This window comes from Gobius niger (genome assembly GCF_951799975.1).
Source record: "Gobius niger genome assembly, chromosome: 4".
In the NCBI taxonomy this organism is placed as follows: domain Eukaryota; kingdom Metazoa; phylum Chordata; class Actinopteri; order Gobiiformes; family Gobiidae; genus Gobius; species Gobius niger.
The window spans coordinates 11128327-11143566 of NC_136855.1; the positions used below are offsets into that span (position 1 = coordinate 11128327).

Below are 15240 nucleotides of genomic sequence, written 5' to 3' on the forward strand. Positions count from 1 at the left end.
TGTCAAAGCCAAAGCTGCACTACCTGAATGATCCTGTTCTAAAATGTTTTACATCCAGATCGCTCAATTTAATTCAATTCAAATAACTTAAACTATCCACGAGGGGCAATTTAATAAGGCCAGAAGTAGCAGAAGACATTCATTGAACAAGCATACACAGTACAAGATAAAGTAAAGTGCATATGTGGACACAAAGGTGGTCTTCCTCCTCTGCGTATTACAGAGGGCAGCCACTCAAACTCGATTTGGGCGATTTTTGTTTTGCAGTGAGATAGAATGAAACCAGTTAGTGAATGAAAAACAGATCACGTTCTCCACAATACAAAGGCATAGTCGAGGATGGTGAGGAGTTCACGTGAGTTGGATGCTCATTTTAATCCGAGCTCACATTGAGACGGGGACAAAGATGTCAAATAGAACCGTCTTTCGACCAAAGAAGAGCTGCGACCGTCATCAGGCTCTGTCTGATATTTTGTAACGCAAGTCGCAGAGTGAGTCATTCTCTCGCGGCAACTCGGATCTCTGTCTGTCAACACCGCACCGCCGCCAGTGTCACACCGCATTCACACCGAGCGGAAATATTTTGCTTTCCTTCGCTCAGCTTGCTCTTCTTCCTTTGCCAGCCCCCCTTGTGCAGCAGCCTGTGGAGGTGGGGTTTCAGACGCGGCAGAAGTGCTTGAGCCTATTTACAAGCAGGTGTCTGTGGTCGGTGGTCGCCGCCGGAAATCGCTCTGTACTTGCATCGAGCTAGATTGATTTCCGCACTGTGCAAAACCTCCTGTGTATTTCTGAGGGGCTGCTTTCCGGTGGCCAGCCAGCATTGGGAATGAATTGAAGCTAGCTGCTTGTTTTGCTCCAGGTGGTGTGAATGTTGTGTCATAAGCAACAGAGGGCATGAGCGGAGAGGCACCAACTCCGCATTTTGCAGGACTTTCCCTGCACTTTTCAGCGGAAATAAACCCTGCTAGCACCTGCCTCAGCTAAAACACCAACTGAAGCCTGAAACTGCTTTGACAAAACTTTGGTTGTAGCTACGATTGTCTCTTTGAACTATCGCACAGTCAAGACGAGTGCAGGCTCACTATTTCAATTTGCCACTGCACTGTTTCTTTCACAAATGCTAGGTTTACAATGTGGACCTATGTTGGCAAAAAAATAAATAAATCGACTACAAGACAGTATATTGTTTACAACTTCTTTAAAGACATGGTCTGCTCATTGTGCCACCCCAGGATTATGCCCCGCCCGGAACAAACAAACAAGTCCAAACTGTCTTGAAGCGTATTTACACATTTTACAAGTTTATTATCAGCACTAATCAAAGTAGATTTGTGTGTTCGGTTCCCCTGAAATTTAATCTCGAGTAAAGTGTGACCTGGCCCTTTCCTCTTCAGAGAAAAGAATTGGAGTGACTGGCCAGGCTTTTCTCTAATTGCTCCAATCCCACGCAGCAGAGTTGAAATTTTGAGCTGCTATTTTTGAGCCGTGACTTTGGTGGAAAAAGGCACAAGGTCGGCGCTAACGGCCCTGTCAGATAATGATTCTGAGTGATCGTTTGCGCGTTTGGGTTTGCGGCTCTGAGTGGTTCTAATAGCTCTCCATCACGGGGGTATATCGGCCCGGCTCAAATGTGCGGCGCGTCACTGGCTAATGGACCATCAGACTCCGCGAGCCGCTGAATGGGACCGCAAAGCATCATGGGATATGCCCGAGCGCTCAGGAGGCGGGCAGGCCATCTGGCACCACTGCTGGCTTTCGCGTCATCACTGAGGGAAAATGTCATATTCGGGTGGATTTTAGATGGCGAATTGTCTCGTTAAGTTGCAATGTTTATGTCAATAAAAGTTGATCGAGAGTTCATGTGACTTCACAAAACTCTAAGTCAGAATGTGACGAAACCTGGTTTATCTATAGAGTTGGTCAGTTACTAAGTCAATTTACCTGTACTTTTACCTGTACTTTACTTGAGTCATGCTTATTACTTTTACGGCACTACATTTGAAAGATAAATATAATACCAATGTATCGGGCCGATATTTGTGGATTTTACAATATCAGCTATTGACCGATCTAGCGGCGATATCTCCGGGACTGAAAGTGATAGAGACTAGTTTTTGCATTGGGAAGAGAGCTTTAAAATGAGTCCTTTCACAACTTCCTGGGCCTCACGGAGACAGAGAAAAATCGTGATGAAACTGATTAGCCACAAGTTTGTGAAACACAAGTTTCACTAAACCTCAGTGAACATGGACATGCTGTATTTTGATGCACAGAACCTGGAGAATTTAATTGCTGAGTAAGTTTTAACCTCCGCAATTGTATTTTTGATCGCCGCACAAAATTTCGTGGCTAGCAACAGGATGCTAACGCTAATGGCAACTAATCAAACCTGGGACAGAAACTGATTGATTGATTCACCTTAAGTAATAAAATAAGTAATAATCGGCTGCATTTAGACCCTCTTGGTTTGTCCCAATCGTGTTGCTGTGCATGTAGTAAATTTGGCCGTTTTTGAACCCACAAAGTTATTTCTCAGACCACTTTTTTAAGCTGACTTGCACTTTCTCCTTTGCCTACATCAGTGTTTTCGACAGCAAGTACTTTCACTTCAGTAACAATTTGACAGAGGTACTTTTACTTTGATTGGAGTAATCTTTGACCAGTATCTTCTGAATGAAATGAAGTACTTCGACCACGACTGATAACTAGGTAATTTCGAGCCTGGACCATATCCGCTGTTCCGGATGTCACCTGGCCGCCTCCCTCGGGAGGTGTTCCAGGCATGTCCTTTTGGGAGGAGGCCTCGTGGAAGACCCAGGACACACTGGAGGGACAATGTCTCTTTGCTGGCCTGGTGTCGCCTCGGGGTCCCCCCAAAACAGCTGGAGGATCGGGAAGTCTGGGCATCTCTGCTGAGACTGCTGCCTCCTCGACCCGGTCCCAGATAAAGAGGAAGAAAACGGATGATTGGATGGATGGATTACGCAAACACATTGATTATTTTGGCAACTTGCAACCATTTTATTTAGTGTCATTGACTTTTAACGACGAGCCCTGTTTTCTTTATTGTATTCTAATCCATCACATAGAGGCGACAGGTTCTCTGTTACATTAGCATTTAAATGGACCACTTCTGTTTTAATGAACAGTAGACGCTGTACATGGGGTGAAAGAGTGGTCAAAATGCCTGAGGCCACATCTGCTCAGCGCGAGACCTCAGCCCCGTCAAGGTCTCAGCCCGAGAGTCCACCTGATGTAATGATGCCTTCAGGGCCCGTAAAACACATGCACAATCAGCCCACACTGTATGACTAATGTTAAATCTCCCGTATCAATGGACGTCTTTGAGCTTCTAGCCGTGATATTCCAGCCCGAGTAGTTTTTATGAAGAGAAGGTGAAATATAATTGCCATGTTAATCAAGCCATCTAACCATTTGTCAAGTTTTTAAATCATATTTGGTTATTAATTTACTTGTAGACTTGTTACCCTACAGGAAGTTAGCTGCCTGTTTTGTCCTCTTCGAGCTTCAAACCGTATTGTAACCCTAACCCTTGTTAAAAGCATACATGATGGAGTCACATTTCATTCACTCCATTGTAAGTAATCCTTTTCACTTTATGGTTTCTTCTTCTGTTGAAGCTCTGATTAGTTATTCCTGGTTATACCGCGTCATAGGGAGTCATTCTCACTGCTGCCTGCGGGGGGAGCTCCAGGCAAACTCCTCACCAGCTCTGGCCACTGTGTTTTAGAGCCAATGTCTTATCCTTATGTAGATATTATTTCAAATTACAAAACGAAAAATATCAATGCTCAGGTTCCCAAAGGTATTCAGCTCATGCCTCACTTTCACTACAACGGCTTTGTCAACACTGGGATGAAAAGTAGCGGGTTGGCTTATTTATACGGATTTAGTTGGTTGTGTGTTCCTGTTTTACTGCAGAGTCAGAAGGGGGATATAAAATGAAATTATGGCGAAGGCAATTAAATCTGCTCAGCCTTGCCCCCCGCTAACCCGCTCCATGTAACCTGTTTGGATCCTTGTTCTGTGGGTGACTCCTGTGTTATTGCCGCTGGCTGAGATTAGACCTGTCTGAAGTGTAGGCTCCATGTTTCCTAGATAAACTCATGTCTGTGCTCCTCCCGCCTCGGGCAAAGTCGCTTCTCCGACCGAAACCACCGACAGCGCTCGACTACTCACCGTGTGTAATCTTGGAGTATCTTGATTACGTGTTTATTTGGCAAAGCAACATTGGAGCCTTTGAAGCAGGACTGACATCGGACTGAAGCGATTGGGGATGTGGGTGCTATTTGCCCACGAACCCAAAGGTTGGAAGTTCTCAGTTCAGTGCATGGGCAAGACACTTCACTCATGAATGGGTACGATGGGTGTGAGATTTAGTGAGTAACAATGACGAACGGAAGGGAAAGTATGTTGAAAGTGTGTTTTACAGGAAAGGAACCAGTCACCCATTCTCACGCTCATTCCTACACAAAAGTGCGCAGACGCTGGTGGGAGCATGATGACCAGGGAGTCAGCGAAAGAAATTGAGAAATGTCACTGTAAAAGATTTGGGAGAAGGTCAGGGAGAAGAGCGCATCTAAAGGCAAAGCCCTGTTTCATGGTTCATCTATGTTCCTACTCTCACCTATGATCATGAGCTTCCGGTAATTACTGAAATGACAAGATCCCATATACAAGTGGTTGAAATTATAATCCTCAAGGCTGAGGAGCTCCAAGTAGAGCCACTGCTCCTCCAGGTCAAGAGGAGTCTGCCGAAGTGGCTCGGCATTTGTTTGGGACGTCATCTGCTTCGTTGTTATGCTTGTGTTTTATGTTTGTCGTCTATCAGTGGTTCCCAATCTTTTTTGTCTTAGGGACACCTTGGACCATTCAGTGGTAGTCCACTTACCCCCTAACTCAAGGGTGGTGCAGTTTATTTAGAAAGAAATCAGTTAAGTGCTGTTTGTAAGTAAAAAGACAATCTTGCATTCAAGATAAACCTGACATTCTCCCAAAACTACATATTTTACCGCAAAATATAGTTTTTCATATCAAAATAATGTTGGGATTTCCCATTTTTTTCCTCCAATCTGAAATAGTTCCATGTTCTCCTTGCTAGTTCCTCGAGTACACCCAAGGGTCCCCCTGTTCGGAAACACTGGTCTATATGATAATTTTCACCAAGGAATTGAGAGTTATTGAATTTCGATTTATCTGTGAATTGACAATAAAAGGATCTTATGCTGCAAATGCAAATACACTTAACTGACCTGGGGAAGTGTTCATGTCCCGTCAGGAGGAGGCCCCAGGAAAGACCTGGGACATGCTGGATGCACTATTTTTCCCTCCTGGCTTGGGAACTCTAAGTTGCAGTCCCCTGAAAAGAGCTGGAGGAAGTGTGTGTGAAAAGAGAAAGTCTGGAAATCTCATTGTTTACATGTTGATGATGAGTTAATTTGACATTCAACATAATAATGGCACTGGACTAGATGCATTGTTGTAAGTATCAAGGCAAAACCGCAACGTTCTGGGCCGGGTCACAGAGGCAACACACTGAGCAAAGATTCCCAGACTTCTCTTTCCACACAAACTTCCTCCAGGTTCTTCAGGGGGATTGTAAGGAATAGCCAACTGACTTCCTGATGGGTGTCCTCCCATTGCTAACCGTTCTTCCATTACTCTGTCCTCAGGCAGCAGAAGTTAAAGGTGCATTATGGAAAGTTTTATGTGAAAATAAACTTTTTATTAGTGAATATTTGACCTTTTCGTGACCCATTGGTTTGCATGACGCCTTTACTTTCCATCACAGTGGCTTCCATGATGACGCTCCAGGATCAATTGTTTCTAGAGTCTCTGGTAGGTTTCCACCGCTCACCAAAAAAACCTACAAAACAACTGATCCTGCTGAGGCCACCGTGATGAAAAACGAAGGTGCCGTGCTGACCACCCATACAGCCACTGGGTCAAAAAAAGGGCAATTACACACGTTCGATTTTTCCCGCAAAAAAATGCCCCTTTAAACCACTAAACGGGTGCATCTTTTGCTTTCTCAAATCTCTTCCCACTCACTGCAGTAAGAGCTAATAAAAACCCACAGAAACATCAAGGACATTTGGTCAGGGCCAGACTTTGTTGTATTTTTATAATGTTGTATCCAATCTCCCGTGAGTGCTTCCTTCAGCAGCAGAAGGTCAGCAAACAATATGAACCGAACTCAGTGAACCTGCGTGAGTTTTAGAGTGCGAAATAAAGCGGAACGTAAAGGTCCTTATTGAAAAAAAACGGAGCGATTTGGATCAATGGTTAAATGAAAACTGGGCGGTTGTAAGGCATAAAGGCCACTTTCACAACTCTGTACCGATCAATGAATAGATATGTGTTTGCTGCATCCACCGACCTTCACGACTCGAGTCAAGTGACTGCTGCATTTGATGAAAGTCAGAAGAAAATGTCCTATTTCTCCATACAGTGTCTCATCAGTGACATGTTTCTGCTTTCAGCGGTCAGTGTGATTGCTGCATTTTAGACACTCTTTTAGATTCAGAACATACACTTTGACATTCTTCATTTTGATAGAATCTGGAAGACTAAATACGCTTTATGTAATTGCTGTGCAGATCTATCGCCGCTGTTGGCTGGTGTTTAAGAAGTCGTCCAGTAAAGGCCCTCGTCGTCTGGAGAAGTATCCCGATGAGAAGTCCGCCTACATCCGCGCCTGTCCCAAGGTCTGTCGCAACAATAGTTCAAACTCGACTAAACCTTTCACCTTTGTCACCATCTTCAGTTACATTGATGTGATGGGTAGGCATTGGAAACATTTACTTTTGATAATAACGTCTATAATCTCGTGAAACCCCTCATTTTGGGAGCCACTGCCAAAGGGAGAGTCCAAAATAGAGGGAATAGGGAAATGTAAAAACGTAAGAAGCTGCATCACACCTTAATGAAAGAGATCATGTCTGCAGCGTCAAGTGTTACATGTGTTCTTTGTTCTATTTTCTGAAATGTGTCACAGATTCAGAGATGTATGTTTACACGGGGAGAGGAGAGATGTCTGAACCCTCCTGTTTCTTCCTGTTTCATGTGTTTGTGCAGGTGACAGAAATCAGCAACGTCAAAACTATCACGCGGCTGCCGAGGGATACCAAACGACAAGCCGTGGCCATCGTTTTCACAGACGACACCGCGAGGACCTTCACCTGTGACTCGGGTAAAAACACAAAGGAAGACGATCACTTTAGACATTTTTTGCCGAGCTTTGTTTTGAGAGATTTGCGCAGGACGAAGGAAATGTAGTGTCTTCATAATGATGATATGATACATGCAGAGAGTGAGAGGCCGATCAAGTTCAAAACCCAAGTAGTAATATAGTTAAAGTTTGTCTAGTTTGTCTTTTGATGAAAATGTAATTTAGTTTTAGCCAAGACTTGGACGATTAATTCTTTTTAGTTTCCATGTAACTTTAAACTTAGTTGTTGTGTTCAAACCTGTTTAATCATACTTACTCATGGAGCGTCTCCCTCATGAAGAAAGTTGTTTTAAATTTAAGGCTGTTTAGTCTTATTATCATTTATACCATGGCCAGTGAGACTCTCTTAAGCTAACCGGCGTGCATTATTTTCATAAAACTGCACCATAGAAATAAGGATAAAGGAGAAGCGGCGTTCTATCGAGTCTGGGAAACTTTTCAGTGTCTGTCAGTCTGTTCGATGTCCATTTCCTTTATCCGTTAGCATTTAATCATCAAACATCGCAAATTATGAAAGATCCACAGGTTTTCAGCTGTTGTCGACCACATTTAGGTGGAGATCCAAGTCTGGTTAGAAATCATTGATGAATGCACAGACCTTTTTAGATTCTAGTAGTATTTGCCTATAAAAATGTGGCCTCTGAGCTAAATCCTAAATCAAATCCTGTTAAATCAGTTTCTGCTTTTGGTTGGATACATGTCCAATGCCAACACAGCATCATCAATATATTAATGATGGAGAAACCACAGAAATGATCTAAATAACATGAAATGTGTATTCTTTAACATCGGGCCCTTCACCATTCATTTGTATGGAGATAAAAGACTTAATTCAAACAAATCTGGTAAGCACGCATTCGCAGGAACAGGCTCAGGTAGCTTAAGACATTTCTATGATTGATCATTTCTATCATCATAGAACATTTCAGTCGACGACATTAACACTGGCTGCTGCACCTCTAATCAGAACAATGGGCTTTATAAAGTTGTCTAATGTTTTTTATCGTAAATCTCCTCAGAGCTGGAGGCGGAGGACTGGCTCAAGACTCTGTCCGTGGAGTGTCTGGGCTCTCGGCTCAACGACATCAGTCTGGGAGAACCGGACCTGCTGGCGGCCGGGGTCCAGTGCGAGCACACGGGTACAGGAGCATCCAGTCACGTCTGTGTTATTGCTGTACTGCCTAAAAGCAAAACGGTTGATAAGATAAGATAAGATAAACCTTTATTGATCTCACAAAGGAGAAATTCACTTGTTACAGTCGGCGTTACTTCACAGTCTTATTGCAATGTGCACTATGAGTTAATAGAGTGGTTCTCAAACGTTTCACATCAAGTACCCTCTCCCAAGCACCACTATATTATATTTTTTATTTCGATAAACACTTGACCTTTCGGGTACCACCAGGCCAAGCTGAATTGCAAATCACAGCTAAGCTACATCTAAAAAAGGGATTTAGTCTGATATTGGATTTAAACTGTAACTGAACATAAAAAACATAATTCAAATGCATTACTAAAGCTTATGTCCAATTTATTGATCTAAATGTATTAAAGTCTAGTAGAATAAGCCCAAATATCAACAGTGACACAGTCTGAGAACCACTGGCTTAACATAATAGAATGACATTTAACAAATATTATTTAGATTATGATATTGGAAAATGGCTCAAAAGTGACTCAAAACTGTAACATTTTAGAGAAACCCATTGTCGTCTTTTCCCCAGAGCGTTTCAACGTGTTTCTGCTGCCGTGCCCAAACCTGGACATCTACGGGGAGTGCATGATGCAGATCACTCACGAGAACATTTACCTGTGGGACGTCCACAACCCCCGCACCAAACTGGTCACGTGGCCCCTGTGCTCGCTGCGCCGCTACGGAAGAGACGCCACGCGCTTCACCTTCGAGGCTGGACGGTGAGAGGAGGCGTTTTCACCGTCTTTGTCCAGGAAAATGATAGACTGTAGTTGCAATGCATTTTAACACACCGCCTGAACCTAGACCTGACCAACTGCAGCGACCCCATATCATAACAGTGAGTTAAAGTGGAGTGTAAAAGCCCACTCAGCTTGTGAATCACACTTGTGAACAATAAACAATGAACATAAGGGGGAAATGAAAGGCCAGCACTGCCCCCTAGTGGTAGTTCTCCTTTAATACATCTCTCTATGCTTAATAAAATGTATTGTGTATTATGTCCATTGATGTTTTTATTTTCTTCAGGATGTGTGACAGCGGCGAGGGCCTGTACACGTTTCAGACCAGGGAGGGGGAGCAGATTTACCAAAGGGTGCACTCTGCCACACTGGCCATCGCCGAGCAGCACAAGAGAGTCCTGTTGGAGATGGAGAAGAGCACCAGGGTCAGCACAGCATTTTACAATGTTTCACCTTTCTGGTTTGAACTTCTGCATGTGACAACAATGAATCTGTATCGCGTTTTTTTGAGTTTGTAGTAAACACTTATTTTTCTCCAGTTGCTCCACAAAGGTTCAGAGACGGGCTCGTACCCCTGCACCCCCACAGCCATCCTGCCCCGCTCGGCCTACTGGCACCACATCACTGGAAACCAGAGTGGTACGATTACATATGATTACATTACATTTCTCACATGGTGGGAGATTTCATGTCAATGTTGTTTTGCCCATGGACACAAAAGTAGTATTCACTAGGCACTACCACTCTTACAGTGGTAACAGAGGTGGGAAAACTAAGGCCCAGGGGCAAAACATCATCAAGCCCATATGATCAAGCTATAAAGGGTGAACACCATCAATGTTTTCACCGATATAAGGAAAGATAATGTATAACTACTTCCAAGCTGAGGCCCTTGTGGGTGTTTGGCCATACCTGAGTCTTGGCCCAATCTTAATGTAAATTCATGTGAGACATTTGGTGCTGGTGTCCCCCTTGTTTAGTTTAAGCAGTATGTAGAGAAAACATCTATTTGTATTTTGTATTGTGGAAAGAAAAAGTCCACTGCATGTGTTCTGCATCATAATCATGGACTGGCATATGCGCTCACAGAGAGATGTTACTTAATACTTTTGTAGTTTGATAGTAAACCCTTTCACTGGTTTTTGGAGTTAGGAAAGTTTGGACAAGTTTGGAAAATGCATGTAAAGAATTGCGATGTACAGTTGCGATGTGAGTTTGTGAGACTGAGGGATGAGTTTAAATTCGACTTGCTCCCTTTGTCGCTGTTTAGAAATGGGTGAATTGTGCCTTTAAAGTCAGCTTTGTGTTATGAGACCATGATTTTACATCCCTTCCCTTTGTTTTTAAATAATGTATGACTTGGCAAACCCCTAATGGATATCATGTTGATCGGAAAGGGGGAGAGTGGTCGTTGTTGCAGCGATACTTAAATGAGTGATGAGGTCAATGGACGAGGAAAGCAGGGAGAAGGTTTTCTATAATACTGTGTATCAACTAATGGGGACTTTACACGTGTCATAAACAACTTAAAAACCTTGCTCCAAAGACTTTTACTGTTTCTTAAAATACAGTTTCCTCCCGGGACAACTTTGAGAAGAGTGTCATATCTCTAACCACGCTGTTTTTTTTGTTGTGTGCATTTTTAAAGTTTTAGCTGTATGCTTTGAGTGACAGGCTTTTTGTTGCTCAGCCCCCCTCACAGGGGCGGAGTTTCCCACCTTTTTGCCCCTTTTTGGAACACGTTCTGAATGAGGAGACTGAGCTGCCATCGTGGATTATCTCTCAAATTATGTTATTAAATAGGGAGGAGTGAGGAACGAGTGTCTACTAATATACAGTTGTGCAAAAGTTTACATACCCTGGCAGAATTTTCTCACTGTCTCAAACTCATAGTTAGTGGTTGTGTGAAGCCATTTATGGTGAAACAACTGAGTTTGCGATTTTCAAACCACAATGAAAAAAGAAAATACCAAAATGACCCGATCAAAAATTTACATACCCCAGTTTTTAACACTCTGTATTGACCCATTTAACATTAGTGACAGTGTAGGAGTCTTTTGTGGTAGTTGTGGATGAGGTTCTTTATTTTTTCTGATGGTAGAGCGGCCCATTCTTCTTGGCAAAAAGCCTCCAGTTCCTGTTAAGTTCCTGGGCTGTCTGGCATGAACTGCGCGTTAGAGCTTTCCCCACAGTGGTTCAGTGATATTGAGGCCAGGAGACTGAGATGGCACTGACTGGACCTTCACTTTACTCAGCTGGAGCCAGTGGCATCAGCGAAACACCTCCATATCTCACAGTAGGTATGGCACACTTTTTGTTGTCAACAAGGCCAGTGACGGCCTTTGATGAAATTCTGTCCGGGTATATAAACCTGTGAGCACAACTGCATGTCTGTGGATTAGATCCAGCTGCAGTCGGTAGGGATGAGTTGAGTGGGGCACTGCTTCCAGCTGATTGATTTTATGCATCATGGCCAGTTATAGATGTTTCCTAACTGCACCCTCTTATTTTTAAACATGATTATGGATTACGTGCTCTGTCTCTTATTTCCTCTTTTCTGTTTTCTTGAAGCAGATTCCACAGATGACGAACTCCTCTCCACCCGCCTCTCTGTGAAGCGCCACTCCACCCTGCCCCTGTCCAACTTGCTCACACAGTCCCAGCCGCACATAAGCACGCTGTCTCCACACCACTACGCCACCTACTCCGGACAGTGACCCGGACCTCCTCCGGACAGTGACCAAAAACTCTTCAACATGATTATGATTTTATATCCAGTTACAGAGGGGAGCAGCCAGTGCATGCCCAACAGCACCAGGACAATGGAGATTGACAGTGAAGCCAACAAAATGCACAAAATTCCTTTTCAAAAGACTTAACAGGCCGCACGCACCGTGGAGGTTTCAGCGATCCAAGCAGAAAGAACTAGTGTCAGTAACAAATCAGGATAAAACTGGTCTTTAAGGCGAGATATTGCAGGTGAATAGGGGGAAAAAATTGCCACAAATCTCAGAAATGACTACTGCATTACAATGTTTTCACCTGCCTGACACAAACAGGACTTTACCAAACTGAGCAAATCCACCCAGGACTGCAACAATTTCCTATCTAGAGTTTTAATATCGATCTGTGACCAAGACTATATCAAGAAATATGACTTAAATCAGTCGTTCTCAACTGGTATTGGGTCGGGACCCACCATCACGCCAAGATGATGAGAAACAGAAACAGAATTAAATTAGCAACAGAGAGTTAATGTTAAAGAAGCATAAAAAACAAGCCACAAAAAGCTGAAACGATTATCAAAACAATATATACAAAACAACATTTTATTTAGCAACCGTGATTAGCTTACAGATCTAACGTAATGCAATATATAAAAGTCTGGTGTCTTAAAGAAGCCATGTAAATGGAAGTGCTACTGGACCAAAGGGCAATCTGGGTTAAGTAAGCTATTTGAAATTGATCAGTTTCTGTCTACTTTAAAGGGACTATATGGAGTTTAAGAATGTTAAAATTAAGTATTTTCCACCCCCCCTACAGGGCCGGAGTGCCGTCATGCACAAGCTTAATATAGAGGCTGCAGTTACGTGTAAGACCTGAGGTGGCAGTAGTGAGCATAAAATGACCAACTTGCATCTAGTCTCTTTAAGTCATGGAAATCTGTGTTATTTGGTGCTGACTGTCCTCCGTTACCGTGGAGATCAGCTGCGATACGTCAGTTTTAATCAACGTATTGAAAGAAGTGTCCCGACCCACCAGTTGAGAACCACAGCTCTAAAGGACTGAACCAGATCAAACCCGACTCAACTATGACAAAACTAGGACTAAAAGCAGGACAATATTTGGGCATCAGCGCGATGGACGTCCAGTGTCGGGCACTGTATAGAGGACATTCCTTGGAGAGAACTGTTTACGGAAATGCAAAGAATGAAATATTCAACTTAACCGTGGATGTACAGCCTCCTGTGTCTTTGATTCATTTGGATAAACTATTTTGAAACAGGCCATACGTCACTGTAAAGTCATTGAGGCATTTTCATTTTGCTTTTTCATCAGCCTTTTCTATTATCATGCTGCATTTAGGGGTCGTCATGAACTTTTTGCACCGCTCCCATTTTGTTTGCCACAGCTAACCCGTCACACAGCGATTTGACTCTTTACATTGAAGGCCCTCACTGTCACAACCAGCCACAATTACTGCGACGGAGAGGGCAATCAGAGGGAAGTGTCTTGCCCAAGGACACAACGACACTTTGAATGAAGCACCGACACGACCATTCACTCTCCCAGGCACAATTTCACCATTTCATGCAGCTTGTTACAGAATGCACAATATATTTGGTACCACTTTGGGACATTCTTTCCCACTTCCTTGTGCTGTTAACTTTTTCAGCTAAGGTATTTATGTCGTAGTTATAGTCTGTTAAATGAAAAAGTAATTTACAGTATAGGAATCAAAGTACTGCAAAAAGTCTGGACATTTTGTGTCAAATACAAAAGTCTATAAAAATGGCAAGAAGGGTGTGGCACCTGAGCTAATGCTAATGACAAATCTGGCTCTTTCTAAAAACTATTGAAATTGTAAGTTTGTTGTCAGATCTCGCGCTGCTTTCTTTGATTGTTTCTGCTTAAATGCTGGGAACCTGATGTACTACAATATTTATGTTGCCTTTTTGACTTTTCGACAGGGCTAAGCACATGTTTGTCACTGTAAACTGTTCAATGTGTTGCGTTTGAAACCACTGTTTTGAACTTGTATATAACTTATTTTTATTTATTCTTTGTGTGACTGGGGTAAAAACCATGGACGTTCTGAAATGGAACGGCTGCCTTGTTCTCGTAGTCTAGGTTAAGGTCAACTGAGCACTCAACCCAACACAGTAGCGGCTTCAGAGTCAGAGGTGGGCAGCAGCGAGTCACATTTAGATCAGGGACTTTTGGACAGATTGTGCATCCACGTCTAAAAGTAGCTTCATAACTTTTGGATTTTAACATTTTCACATGTTTCGGTTTCGATATTGTTCAAGGTTTCTTTATTAGTGGTAAATTTGGGAATACAGCAGTCCACAACATATAAAATGCACACAAGCGCAGTAATTGTTATATTATGTTAAACTTTTCTTTCTTATTTGTGCAAATTATATTCTAGCTATAGAAATAAAAAGAAACTGCACATTATGTTATGTTTTGACCGGTCCAATTATAATAATACCGTAAACATAGATTGAGTTTGACATCCAAAATGTTGCTGGGCTGCTCCATTGAATGTAGTAAAAATATTTATTCTACCACTGGTTGTCAAGTTGTGGTCCGGTGGTACTAGGCTTCATCTGCAATTTTAGACTTTATTTTTATTATAAATTAATTATTATTGTTGCGTTCACAACATTCTAGATTGTCATGTCATAATTTCATTTGGTGCAGGGCCCAGTGCAACTCAATGGGAGAGACACAGTTTTGGAAAGAAATGTCCAAATGTTGAACGTGATTATTATGTGGAAGTGATAGAATTCACAAACCGGCCCCATTCGTCTTACATCTGAGAGACAGTTTTTGTTTCATGTGGATAGGTCCAGTCAGTACACAGATCTTATACAGATGGCATCTCTGGAATCGCCCATATATGGTCATTTTTGAAAACAGTTAAGGGGGAAAACAATTTTGAAAAAAATATTATATTTTTTCTAATTATTTAAAAACTACTGTAACAAATGCTGAAATATGAACATAGTTTCTACTAAATAATGATACAAAGACATGGGGAGGAGCAAAGTGGTTCAACAGCCCATAAATACATAAATAACGGAGAATGCTAACTTGATGCTACATGTTAGCATCGGGCTAATGCTAACGGTTAGCTAGCGCTTGCTACAACTGCCGTTTTTTCATTTCTACAGAGCAATCTGCTGTGAGAGAATATCCATTTGGGCCCGATTTACACTTGACTTCATCTAGGTGATAATTAAGTTGATATTCCACCAGAAAATGGCAAAAACGAGTGAAAAATTGTGTTTCTCTAAAGATTCTATTTTCCCCCTCGGCGAAGCCAC

General features: G+C 42.5%; 1 protein-coding gene across 2 annotated transcripts in view; it reads left to right on the forward strand.

Moving 5' to 3' along the window:
- Positions 1-12214, forward strand: part of dok4 (docking protein 4) — a 73680-nt gene extending 61466 nt beyond the window's left edge. The window contains exons 3-9 of one of the 2 annotated variants that reach the window (XM_079555049.1): positions 6621-6728; positions 7099-7213; positions 8272-8391; positions 8977-9166; positions 9474-9612; positions 9727-9826; positions 11759-12214. In XM_079555049.1, coding sequence (XP_079411175.1) covers positions 6621-6728; positions 7099-7213; positions 8272-8391; positions 8977-9166; positions 9474-9612; positions 9727-9826; positions 11759-11904 — 918 coding nt within the window. In that variant the 3' untranslated portion in view covers positions 11905-12214. The remainder of the gene's footprint in view (positions 1-6620; positions 6729-7098; positions 7214-8271; positions 8392-8976; positions 9167-9473; positions 9613-9726; positions 9827-11758) is intronic. The other variant, XM_079555050.1, reaches the window with a different exon arrangement.
- The last annotated feature ends 3026 nt before the right edge of the window (positions 12215-15240 follow it).